At 33.8% G+C, this 10,866-nt stretch overlaps 3 protein-coding genes and 1 non-coding gene across 4 annotated transcripts; 2 read left to right on the forward strand and 2 right to left on the reverse strand.

Annotated features, from left to right (window-relative positions):
• The first annotated feature begins 1,625 nt into the window (after positions 1–1,625).
• LOC104782843 (nudix hydrolase 6) lies at positions 1,626–3,815 on the forward strand. The gene is made up of 9 exons (XM_010507893.3): positions 1,626–1,762; positions 1,866–2,010; positions 2,140–2,205; positions 2,315–2,455; positions 2,717–2,794; positions 2,968–3,018; positions 3,122–3,156; positions 3,243–3,354; positions 3,458–3,815. The coding sequence occupies exons 1-9, from the start codon at positions 1,740–1,742 to the stop codon at positions 3,683–3,685; spliced, it is 879 nt and encodes a 292-aa protein (XP_010506195.1). The 5' UTR covers positions 1,626–1,739; the 3' UTR covers positions 3,686–3,815.
• LOC104782844 (calmodulin-like protein 5) lies at positions 3,764–4,787 on the reverse strand. The gene has a single exon (XM_010507894.3). The coding sequence runs from the start codon at positions 4,647–4,649 to the stop codon at positions 3,996–3,998; it is 654 nt and encodes a 217-aa protein (XP_010506196.1). The 5' UTR covers positions 4,650–4,787; the 3' UTR covers positions 3,764–3,995.
• A 3,127-nt stretch (positions 4,788–7,914) lies between these two features.
• TRNAT-UGU (transfer RNA threonine (anticodon UGU)) lies at positions 7,915–7,986 on the reverse strand. Its single transcript has one exon. It is a non-coding gene; the product is annotated as a tRNA-Thr (tRNA).
• Positions 7,987–8,320: 334 nt separating this feature from the next.
• On the forward strand, positions 8,321–9,014 carry LOC104782845 (uncharacterized). Its single transcript, XM_010507897.3, has one exon. The coding sequence runs from the start codon at positions 8,454–8,456 to the stop codon at positions 8,859–8,861; it is 408 nt and encodes a 135-aa protein (XP_010506199.1). The 5' UTR covers positions 8,321–8,453; the 3' UTR covers positions 8,862–9,014.
• The last annotated feature ends 1,852 nt before the right edge of the window (positions 9,015–10,866 follow it).

The following is a 10,866-nucleotide window of genomic DNA, read 5'->3' on the forward strand; positions in this document are numbered from 1 at the left end:
GTCTGTTTTCATTTCTTCTTTCTTCTTTGTGTTTGACTTTTGTCTGTTTTGTTTTTACGAATCTGAGCAAAAATTAAGATTGTTACTTAAGAATAAAGATGTAATTATGAAATTTTGACTGAAATTCCATTGTTGTTTAGATTCTGATCAGGTTTTGGAAGAACCATGTTTAGATTCTGATCAGGTTTTGGAAGAACCATAGGAGGAAAAATGAGAATTTTTTTTTGTTGTTGTTGTTTTTGTGATTTGATTTTGGTTTTTATATTTATCTAGATTAACAAAACTCTTAAATATATTTGGTATACTTTATCTATATGATATAAAATTATAAATTTTTGAAAATTGTCATAGATATAATAAAATAAACAAAATACATAATATAAATCATATTGGTACCAAAAAGCTAAAGACACAAAAATTCATAATGCAAAATGCAAAATACATCATATAAGATAAAAAAAATCGGGTACCCATGGATTTACCCACAAAACTAAAAACCCGTTCGGGTTTACCCACAAGACCTAATACCCATTCAAATTTTATGAGATCGGGCTTTTTCTGGGTGGGCTTTTTTCGGGTTCGGGCCGGGCTGGGTTTTTTTACCCACCACAACATCCCTACACCCAAGTCATATATATATATATATATATATATATATATATATAAAGTTTCACTCTCTCCTTATGGGTCCATTTGATATTTATTTAATTTATTTTTAAAACATATACTAATTATTTTTAATTAAACCTATACAACACACTTAGTCATATACATTAATTCATACTTTAAATATACACTTTAGTACTAAGTTTGTAAATGAAATTACACAAATTATGAATTGACTATTTTTTTTCTCCATTCATTTTCAATTAAATACCCTATCAATTATAATTATAATTCCTCTAATTTAATTTTAAGAAATGTAACTTACATCACTTCTTATCCTATAAAAAAAATCATTATCACATCCTCCTCCATTATATGTCAAATCCTAGATATTTTTTTTTGTTCTTGCATTGGTTGAAAACTCAACAAAGAAGTTTAATAATATATATTACATTATTCTCAATTTGATTTCTTCTTTGTTTTTATGTACTTCTTCCTTTCTTATATTTTTTATTCAAAATACAAATGTATTTATATGTATAATTAAATTTTCATGGCTATAATAAAATTAATTAATCAGATTAAAAAAATATTATTCTAACCATCTCACAATAAGGGAATCAAGGTAAAGTTAAGGAACCATGCATCTCTATTCTTTACTTTGAATGTTAGATTATTTCTTACATATTCATGTATATCTATTTGATTCTTAAAAATATGTAATGTTCTAAGGAAATAAATTTTTGTAATATAATTATTAATTATTAAATCAATTTTTCTTAACTCTCTCTTACCTCCAACAAAATTGTAATACATTTTTTTGAATACTTATCATTATATTTAGTTTCTGTTTAAAGTTTAAACATATAATTACATAAAGAATGTAAAAGTTGTAATACAAGCTAACATAGAAATTAAGTAAAACAAAAAATCCTACTAAAAAGAAAGTGCCACACTTGTCGTCCACATGCCTATTGTTTACTTGCAAGTTGCAACTATGAATTAATTAATAATTGGAAATTTTGATTAACTATATACTTATCCTAAAGTCTACTCTTTGAGTCGTCCTCTTGGCTGACACGTTCAGATTCTAATTAGAAAACCCTTGTGGGGTTCGAATCCTTTCATTACCAATGATAACTCAGTTTACCTCAAGGTATGTCTCTTCTTACACGCATACAACTATAGGGACTTTTGAGCTTTTGTGGAACATATATTGATTGGATTCTCATCATTGTAACATATTGTTTTTTATGCAGCATGGACGGAGAAGCTCAAGAGACCCATTTACTTCAAGGGATTCCAGACAATTATGGAGGTGTTAAGGTGGACTTGACGGAGCCAATGACTATTGAAGATTTTGTCCCAAAGCTGAGGGCTTCACTTGTCGCATGGAGAAGTCAGGTATTTCATTAAGAGACCACTTCAGATTTGAGCTGCCTTAGATTGTTTCTTTTCTATCTATAAGGAGACTCTTTAGGATAAAAATTATAGTCTACTACTGTCAATGAGTTGAGATATGGATATTTGCAGGGGAAGAAGGGAATATGGATGAAACTGGCTGATGGGCTTGACAATCTGATTGCACCAGCGAAAGCGGTAATTAAGAAGTTATGTTGTAATGTAAACTATATGTTTTTTTATTAATTGATTCTTCTTGTTCAATTTTGGTGATTGCATTTTTGTTTTTTGTTTTTGTTTGTGTCAGGAAGGGTTTGTATGCCACCATGCCGAGAGGGAATACACAATGCTTACATCTTGGATCTCTGAGCTACCTAACACTCTTCCTGCCAATGCGTCCCGTCGTATTGGAGTTGGTGCTTTTGTCCTAAACAAGAATACCAGAGAGGTAACAACTTATTAGCGTCTACTTTTCTTGGTCCATCTCTTTGAATCCCAATGGCTCGATAAAGACTCAAGTCAGTAAACAGATGTAAGCATTTTCTTTTGGAATGTAGCCAGTGATTGGACTAGAGAGGCCGTTAATTTCTTCTATAATGTATAGGTCTTCTTTTTGTCCTTCCGTACCATGATGTCTGATTATTTCCGACTAGTATTTTGATCTCTGGCACGATTACAACAAACTTGAACCAGATATTTCCATGTGTAGGTGCTCGTGGTCCAGGAGATTGATGGTCATTTCAAAGGTACAGGAGTGTGGAAACTACCTACCGGTGTTATTAACGAGGTGCGCTTATGGGATTCTCGCACATTGTTTTTAGTTTAATCTGATCTTATACCTAAAGGAATATTTACTAGTACAAGAAGCTAGAGTTTAAAGCTTTAAAGAATTGACAAAACCAGCCTAAACAATATCGGTTTTTTTCTTTTTGCTTATTGCACTTCCCTATGATATCACAGGGTGAGAATATTTGGGAAGGAGCACTTAGGGAAGTGGAAGAAGAAACTGGTGTACGTATCTAGCTTCAAATCCCTAATAACATCTATTGTTTTTTGGTTTTATGTCGATGTACTGGAATCTAAATTCGTGTTTTCTATTGGTCTTTTACTTCAGATTAAGACAAAATTTGTAGAAGTCTTGGCTTTCAGGTAACAAGTTACAATATCTTCATACCATCTTCCCTAGATCGGTTCGGTTTAATTAATCTTGACTTCATTTTATTGTCCTCTCGCAGGGAAAGCCACCAAGCATTCCTGGAAAGAAAAACGGATATATTTTTCTTATGTGAGTTAGAACCAATCACTTTTGAAATCAAGATACAAGACTCTGAGATCTTGGCTGCTAAGGTAAAACCTCTTATATGTATATATTTTATAATGAAGCTGAACCAAGGATGATTTTTAGTTATTGTAGATGTTTGTGATCTCTCTTGTTGTGGGGTTTTCGCAGTGGATGCCGATTGAGGAATATGTAAACCAACCCTGGAACCAGAAGAAAGAGTTGTTTAGGTTTATGGCTAACATCTGCTTGAAGAGATCGCAGGAGATGGGATACATGGGTTTCTCCACTGTCCGCACAACGGGTAGGGAGAACTATCTTTACTGCAACTCTGATCATGCCAACCTACTCAACGCAACGCGTGGCCTAGCCTCCACCTCCACTCCCACCCCTCGTTGAAACCCTCTTCATAAACATGTTTATGTTTCTTTGTTTCATGTCTATTGTTCAATAAAAGCATCAGTCTAGTATACTATATTGATAAGGAAACAGTTAACGATCTATTTAAGAACACTGTCACTGAACCAAATGAGATGAGAAGGTGAATCTTACATAAGCCCATAGAAACCCTAAAAACAAAGATACATCAACAATGTTTTAATTCGTCACCAGAAAAAAAAAACTATTTACAGAGGAGAAACAAGAAAACAAACCAATCAATCGAATAAAACACTCTTTTCTTCTGTCAAATAAAACCCTAAATTAAAGATCAATTACTGCTGCTAAAGCCACCACCTTTCATCATCTGAAGAAACTCCTTGTAATTGACTCTACCATCACCATCTGCATCAACTTGCATAATCATCTTCTTACAACCATCTAGGGTTTTCCCTTGCTTGAGTCCTAAGGAAGCCATCACAGATTTCAACTCCTCCACAGTGATAAACCCATCTCCATCTTGGTCAAACACGTTAAACGCGTCTTTCATATTCTCTTCCTCTGTTTCTCCATCGTTCTGATGCTCGTCTACGATCGAGCTGTACAACGACTCGAACTCGTCTATGTCGACGCATCCATCACCGTTTGCGTCAATCTTATGAATCATTTGAGTAAGATCTTTGTCTGGTATGTAGATACCTAGATTCTCAAGTGAGTCGTTGAGCTCTTCCTTTGTGATTCTACCGTCGCCGTTCTTGTCGAACATCTGAAAAACCCGTTTGAGCTCGGACGGATCTATTCTTTTCGTCGGCACAGACGACGACGAAGAGGAAGGAGACGGTAACATCGTTGGCGGGGACGGTGGTGAGTTCTTGTGGAGAGTTTTGTCGAACCAAGAGAGAGGGAAGAGACTTCGTAGCTTCTTTGGTACTAAAGAGAGAAGAAAAGAGTTTAGTATGTTGTAGAGAACAAATATTCTCACCATAACTGTTGAATCAAAACCCTCTTTTGTGAAGAAAAAAAAAACAGAGAGAAGATCTGAGAAACAGAGAGCTTGAAACAGAGCTTGTTTGGTAAATAGAGAGAAACTTGGAACTTGTTGTTGGTTTTTATAGAAAGATAGAGAGAGAGATTCATTTATTATAACATTATTAAATAATATATCTTCGGGAATTTAATTTTCTTTTTTCACGCCTAAAATACAACCGTTGAATCTTTTTTTGTTTAACATAAACGTCCTTTACTTTAACTTTTCACTTTTCTTTGTTTGAAGTAAAAAGTGGAAAAGAATGAACAAGTGCGAAATTAATCTGAAGATGACTTTTCAAACATTTACATTTTTACGAAAACTCTAATACTAGTCTTCCTATATTCAAAGTAGTCTCCGTTAAAGATTAAGATACATGATCACAAAATCACATCTTACAATACACGGCACTAATATATAAGGATCACACACACATATTTACAATTTACATCTTATGTATCTTGATATATGTTATGTGTCTTAATATTTGTTATAAAATGGACAAGGAGATTGAACTAGTAAGGAGAAAAAAAAAATACTCAATAGGTCTTTTAATAAAGAAAGTAAAAAGAAAACGCGTGAAGAAGGTAGAGAGAGAGAGAGAGGTGTAGTTAAACATAAACATCGCTTTTCTCTGATAAATTAAAAACGAAGTAATGTCAAAAACGCGTTGTTATAATTGTTGGTGTTTGGTTCCTGTCCCCATTTGTTGTAGTTTAATTGATTTATTTCTGACTGTGCACCTGCCGGTCTGGTCTTCTTGCATTTTAAGACTTTTTTTATGTATCATTCTTTTTTATCGTATACGTAAAAACCATTGAGTCTTTTAAAGGAAAAACCTACCAAACGACTTCATTCAACTGATCGTTTTCTTCGATAACCGCGTAATATGGACCGAGATCCGACTAACTCGTACGTTTTACCTCTGTAAGTGTTTACTTTACAGGTAGGATTGAGATATTTGAGACGTACGTACTCTTTCTAGAATCAGTAAAAACAAGTGTTGTTACTTGTTAATGATATGATATAACTAAACAGTCTCAACGGGTCTAAAGAGTAAAGAATTAAAAGGAAGACAAAATGGGGGACCAAAAAACGCGCCAAGAATGACGCCCGTTGGAATTATGACCGTTGGATCTCACCTCCACTTTCTAAGGTTTAATTTGTCGCTCTTCTATTGGCGGTTTGCTTCTTCTATCTTGGACCCATCCTGTTCAATAGCTTACAATTTTTCATTTTTATTATTCATATTTGCACTTCAATTGGATGTACATTAACTTATAAAGTTTAGTTAGAAGACAAAAATGTTCGTTGGAAAGTAAACTAAAGAAGAGTCATTGGCGTTGGGATAAAATAATCTATATACGCTAAAAAGTGTTGATAATTTTTTCCACCAAAACGGTCTATGACCTAATATCTTATATCTAGAAGACTAGAACTCGAGTATATGTATAACTAAATCAATAATCGGCTTCACTTATAGTATAATTAAACACTAATCCTCTTCCTTAACTAATTAACGAGGCAAAACTGTTTGGAACTTGCGTGAAGTTTCATGTATATCGTCCATTATAAGTATAACATCATATCTTTCTAATCATTGCATATACTGTTACATTACATGATTATCCTGAGTGTAAATTATGCTGAGCCTTTAGATGAATTTTTGTGTAGAAGACAGGAAATTAAGAATTAGTAGAGCATAAACTTAATACTCAGTTTTGGTATTTACTAGATTAATGCATGGTCCATGGATATAGTTTAAAACAAGTATAAATAAATTATGAATAATATATATTTTATATATATATAGATAATTAAACTAATGAATAAATCAATCATATATTTTGAGATTCTCACGCGGGGGTGTGGTGTAACGGGATCCAAGGACATTTGACTTGTGAGGAGTGTTTATGGACTTCATATGGTTATTGTCTTCCAGCTCACCCAAGCCAGCTCCACTTATATGATTGATCATACTTATAGTTGTCATTATATATTGTTATTAACTGTATTTTCTGGTTCAAATATTCTTTGTATATGTCATTAAGAGAGGAATTATAAAGTTTTTTCCCTTTTAATTGACATCATGGTCTTCTTCTTTTTTGTGTGTGTGTCTTTTGTTATTAAATGTATGTTTACTACAATAACAATAGGTTGCAATGATTTTAGTTAGTGGCCAACCTCACTCCTAATCCCCAAACTGTTTATCATCCCACGTAATTTCATAAGTTTAGGTACCCGTACCACTTTAACATTTGTTTTCATTACAAGATAATGTATATTGTGGATTATTATACTTACACTTTGTTGTTTAATCCGGATTATACACTTTTTTCCAAAGTGGACCATCCATTACAGTAAAGATGACGAAACAATTGCTTCAAAGGTATATATAGATATATTGTTTCGCCGGTGAGACATGAGAGAGAGAGATTGCACTCGTCTTAAAACACTTTTGAGTTCGTGTGCAATTGTGTTTAAAGAGGCTCAATGGTTCTCCCTATTAAGACCCGAAACTAGATTTTCTTTACAATTCAGTGATGATACTCACACTAGAAAGTCAACTGCTTTATGAACATCAGCTCAGTTTATCGGAATGCTTCAGTTTCAGTGGCTAATATATTCGATGGGGCCATGATATTCAACAGATCGAATTTGGAGCATCTATATGGTTTGAGAATACAGAATTTAAAACATTTACCACTAAAAGACGCAAAACCTTTGTAACATCATTGTCTAAAATCTAAATAAGTAATATATGGGTGAAAGAAAAAGAAAGAGAAAATCCTTAAATTATTCACTGCAACAAAAAAACATTTCCAAACTGTCACACGCGGTTTCTCTTTATAACACAACGCCTACTTGTCTAGTAATGTCAACGAGAAACATTTAGGGTAAGCAAACAGTTTGTCGTAATTAATTAGTTATTGACTTTATTACACATTGGAGTTGCACAATCAGGCACATATTCCGGAAGAGAGAAGACATACGCATGTCTTATGAATAATTGACTTTACAAATTAATTTGGATATTATCTAGCATAAGTGCATAACCATGTTCTGTTTGTATATCTTAATTTCCTGGAAAAGATTAACTTATACATCGCTTGCAAGCTCAAAGGTCCATCCGTAAAGCCAGTCAATAGTTAACCATCGTATGATATGATCATTCTTTACAATTTACACACATAAATAAAATTAGTAAGGTGGTGGAAAAAAGTGCCCACACGCAGGATCGAACTACGGACCTTCAGTTTACAAGACTGACGCTCTACCACTGAGCTATACGGGCTATTGCTTTCCATTTTCTCATTACGGTATATATCATATATAAAACTCCGATCCTCGTTTAATAGGACTAGTGTTGAAGTACGTGAGATAAAGAATGTACGAGTATGAGATATTATCGGCAAAGGGAGATGTACCAGAAACAGAGTTAAGATGAGATGTAGACATTCTTCTCCGAGAATTAACGAACCTTTCCGACCAAAATACCAAACTCTAGGCTTCGACAAGACAACGACTTGAGCTTCGATTTGGATAATAATTAATACTATATGAGTAAATATGAGGAAATAAAAGGGTAAAAAATTAAAAATCCGAGCTTGGACAAAAAGTAAAAAGTCTCTTTTTTATTATTTTATTTTCTCATTTGAATTAAAAAATCTCATTCTCGTCCTCCGTGAGCAAACGACAAGAAGAGATCTTTTTGGAAATTAACCGATCGAGAAACCAAAATATACGACGTCGTCACAACCGATGAATGGGACTCACCGTCACCATCTACTTCAACTGGTCTTATCATGCCGTAAAATCACAGCACAAGTAACTCAACCAGGATCTTCAACGATCGTAGCCATGGCTTCATCCTCCGAACAAGAGTTCCTAGCCAGAAGCCGTGCTAATCTCTACCGTTTCCCTCATTCCAACAATTTCTGGGACTCAAAGACCGCCTCACGCGTCGGCGAGAAGCTTGGCCTTCGTTTAAGAGAGCTTGATGTCGACGCTGTCTCCATTAATGCAGACGAAGAGATCTCTCGACCTATTCATCATCGTAAGAGGGTTCTTCCCTTGTTTGATTCCGTTCGTCGTACCGGTATTAGAGTCGACGGAACTGAGCAATTGAATGATGTTGGTGTTCCGGTTATTGTAATTCCCAGAAATTAGGGTTACCAATTTGGGGATTTTTTTTGTTTTTGTTCGTACAGTTTCTTGTATTAGTGAGAGATTTTACAGAAACTAAGGGGAGGTATTGGTTTGAGATTTTAAGAGAATTTTAATGACTTTAATAAAATCATGGAAAGTATAATCTTGCTGATTCTTAGTGATTGTTTAGAAAGTTTTTTAAAATCTTGCTAATTTGTTTTTCCTAATCTTGTAAAATCACTCATAAAATCTTGTAAAATCTTGGTCAAAAAATATTACACAATATCTTTGCCAAAGTCATATATCTTTTTTATTCAACGCCTTTTGACATAATCGTTGGTTTTGGCTTTATCACAAAAAAAAACATATTCGATCTCCAAGTTGCAGGTACAATACAACTAGACTTGCTCATCTTCTTTCTATGCATTAAAGTATTCTATCTTTGGTTGAATAAACATATTGCAATTACGAGTGTTGAAGATCATATGTTAGGATGTCTTTTTTTTCGAGATGATGACTAACGATAGTTGCTTATCTCATCCCGTGTTCTTATATTGAATTATACGTTGGTTTTGTGTTCATGTATTATTATATATTCTTTATGTTATCTAGATTATGTACGTTGGTTTATGTATTATTATATACTCTTTAGAGTGTTTGATTTTTCGTTTCTTTGACTAGTGAGATAATCTAGTGATTATCTATATTTTTCTTATCATTGTTTACACATATATGCTTAGTTAATGGGAGATTCCCAAAAGAGTAAGGAAAAGGGTTCATATAGTCAATGGGGACCAGAAGAGACATGATTGTGAGAGGGGATGAATCTCACCATGAAGATGACGAATCAGAAATAGACATTTTGGTATTACTACTGAAATATACGACAAGAGCTTACTGTATGAACAAACGTATTGAGCGTCCGATTCGTAAGCCTATCACAAGAATTGGCTACATTTACCTGGAGAAACTTCTAAAGGAAGATCATAAAAGCTTTCGAGAGGTATACCGTATGTACCCTGAAGTATTTTTGAAGTTATGTGATATTATCAGAGAAAAAGCTTCTTTAAGAGATACCCGACAGACTTGTCTTGAAGAAATGGTGGCTACATTTTTGCTCACCATTGGTCAAAACTCAAGATATAAGTATACAATGATCACATTTATGAGATCAAAGTTTGCTGCAAGTACAAATTTTCACAAGGTTTTAGATGCATTAAACATGATTGCACCAAGTTGGATGGCCAAACCTGGACTCACAGTTTCTGCAAAAATAAGAGAAAGTACACGTTATTATCCTTATTTCAAGGTATGTTTACTACAAATTTTTATTTCAAAACACGCTATTATTTTTGCTAGTATCTCATTAGCTCTTCATTAGTTGTGAGTTATTTAATTGGCTTCTTAGAAGATATGACTTTAGAATTATGAACCCACGTTGTTTAATTACAAGCTCTCGTGGGAAGGTGTGTGGGTATGGGGCTGCCTGAATCATTAATGAAACTAATGAATTCTCGTTATCATGATCTTTACAGGATTGCGTTGGAGCTATCGACGGTACTCACATTCATGCAATGGTGCCTGCTGATGATGCACCAAGCTATCGTAATCGGAAAGGATATACATCACAAAATGTTCTTGCTGCTTGTAACTTTGATCTAGAGTTCATATATGTTCTTAGTGGATGGGAAGGTACAGCTCACGATTCAAAAGTATTAAGTGATGCTTTAACGAGAAGTAAGAGCAAGCTACCTGTTCCCGAAGGTATAGACATATGCATTACACATAACATCGTTACTTCTCTTTTGTTAATATAACTATTAATATTCATATATGAATTACAGGAAAATATTATCTAGTTGATTGTGGATTTGCAAATCGACGCAATTTTTTAGCTCCATTCAGGGGTACAAGGTATCATCTACAAGACTTTAGAGGTGAAGGTTGTGATCCTAGTAATCAAAATGAGTTATTCAACTTGCGTCATGCATCTTTGAGAAATGTGATTGAGAGAATTTTTGGTATC

The sequence above is a fragment of the Camelina sativa genome, chromosome 4, assembly GCF_030686135.1.
Source record: "Camelina sativa cultivar CO46 ecotype springtype chromosome 4, ASM3068613v1".
NCBI lineage: Eukaryota > Viridiplantae > Streptophyta > Magnoliopsida > Brassicales > Brassicaceae > Camelina > Camelina sativa.

What these genes read in the sequence shown, in the direction of transcription:
- LOC104782843 (XM_010507893.3), top strand. Translation starts at nt 1,740, where the DNA reads ATGATAACTCAGTTTACCTCAAG. An exon ending in ATAACTCAGTTTACCTCAAG is followed by an intron (nt 1,763 to 1,865) that starts GTATGTCTCTTC and finishes TTTTTTATGCAG; the next exon opens with CATGGACGGAGAAGCTCAAG. An exon ending in TAAACAAGAATACCAGAGAG is followed by an intron (nt 2,456 to 2,716) that starts GTAACAACTTAT and finishes TTCCATGTGTAG; the next exon opens with GTGCTCGTGGTCCAGGAGAT.
- LOC104782844 (XM_010507894.3), bottom strand. Translation starts at nt 4,649, where the DNA reads ATGGTGAGAATATTTGTTCTCTACAACATACTAAACTCTTTTCTTCTC.
- LOC104782845 (XM_010507897.3), top strand. Translation starts at nt 8,454, where the DNA reads ATGAATGGGACTCACCGTCACCATCTACTTCAACTGGTCTTATCATGC.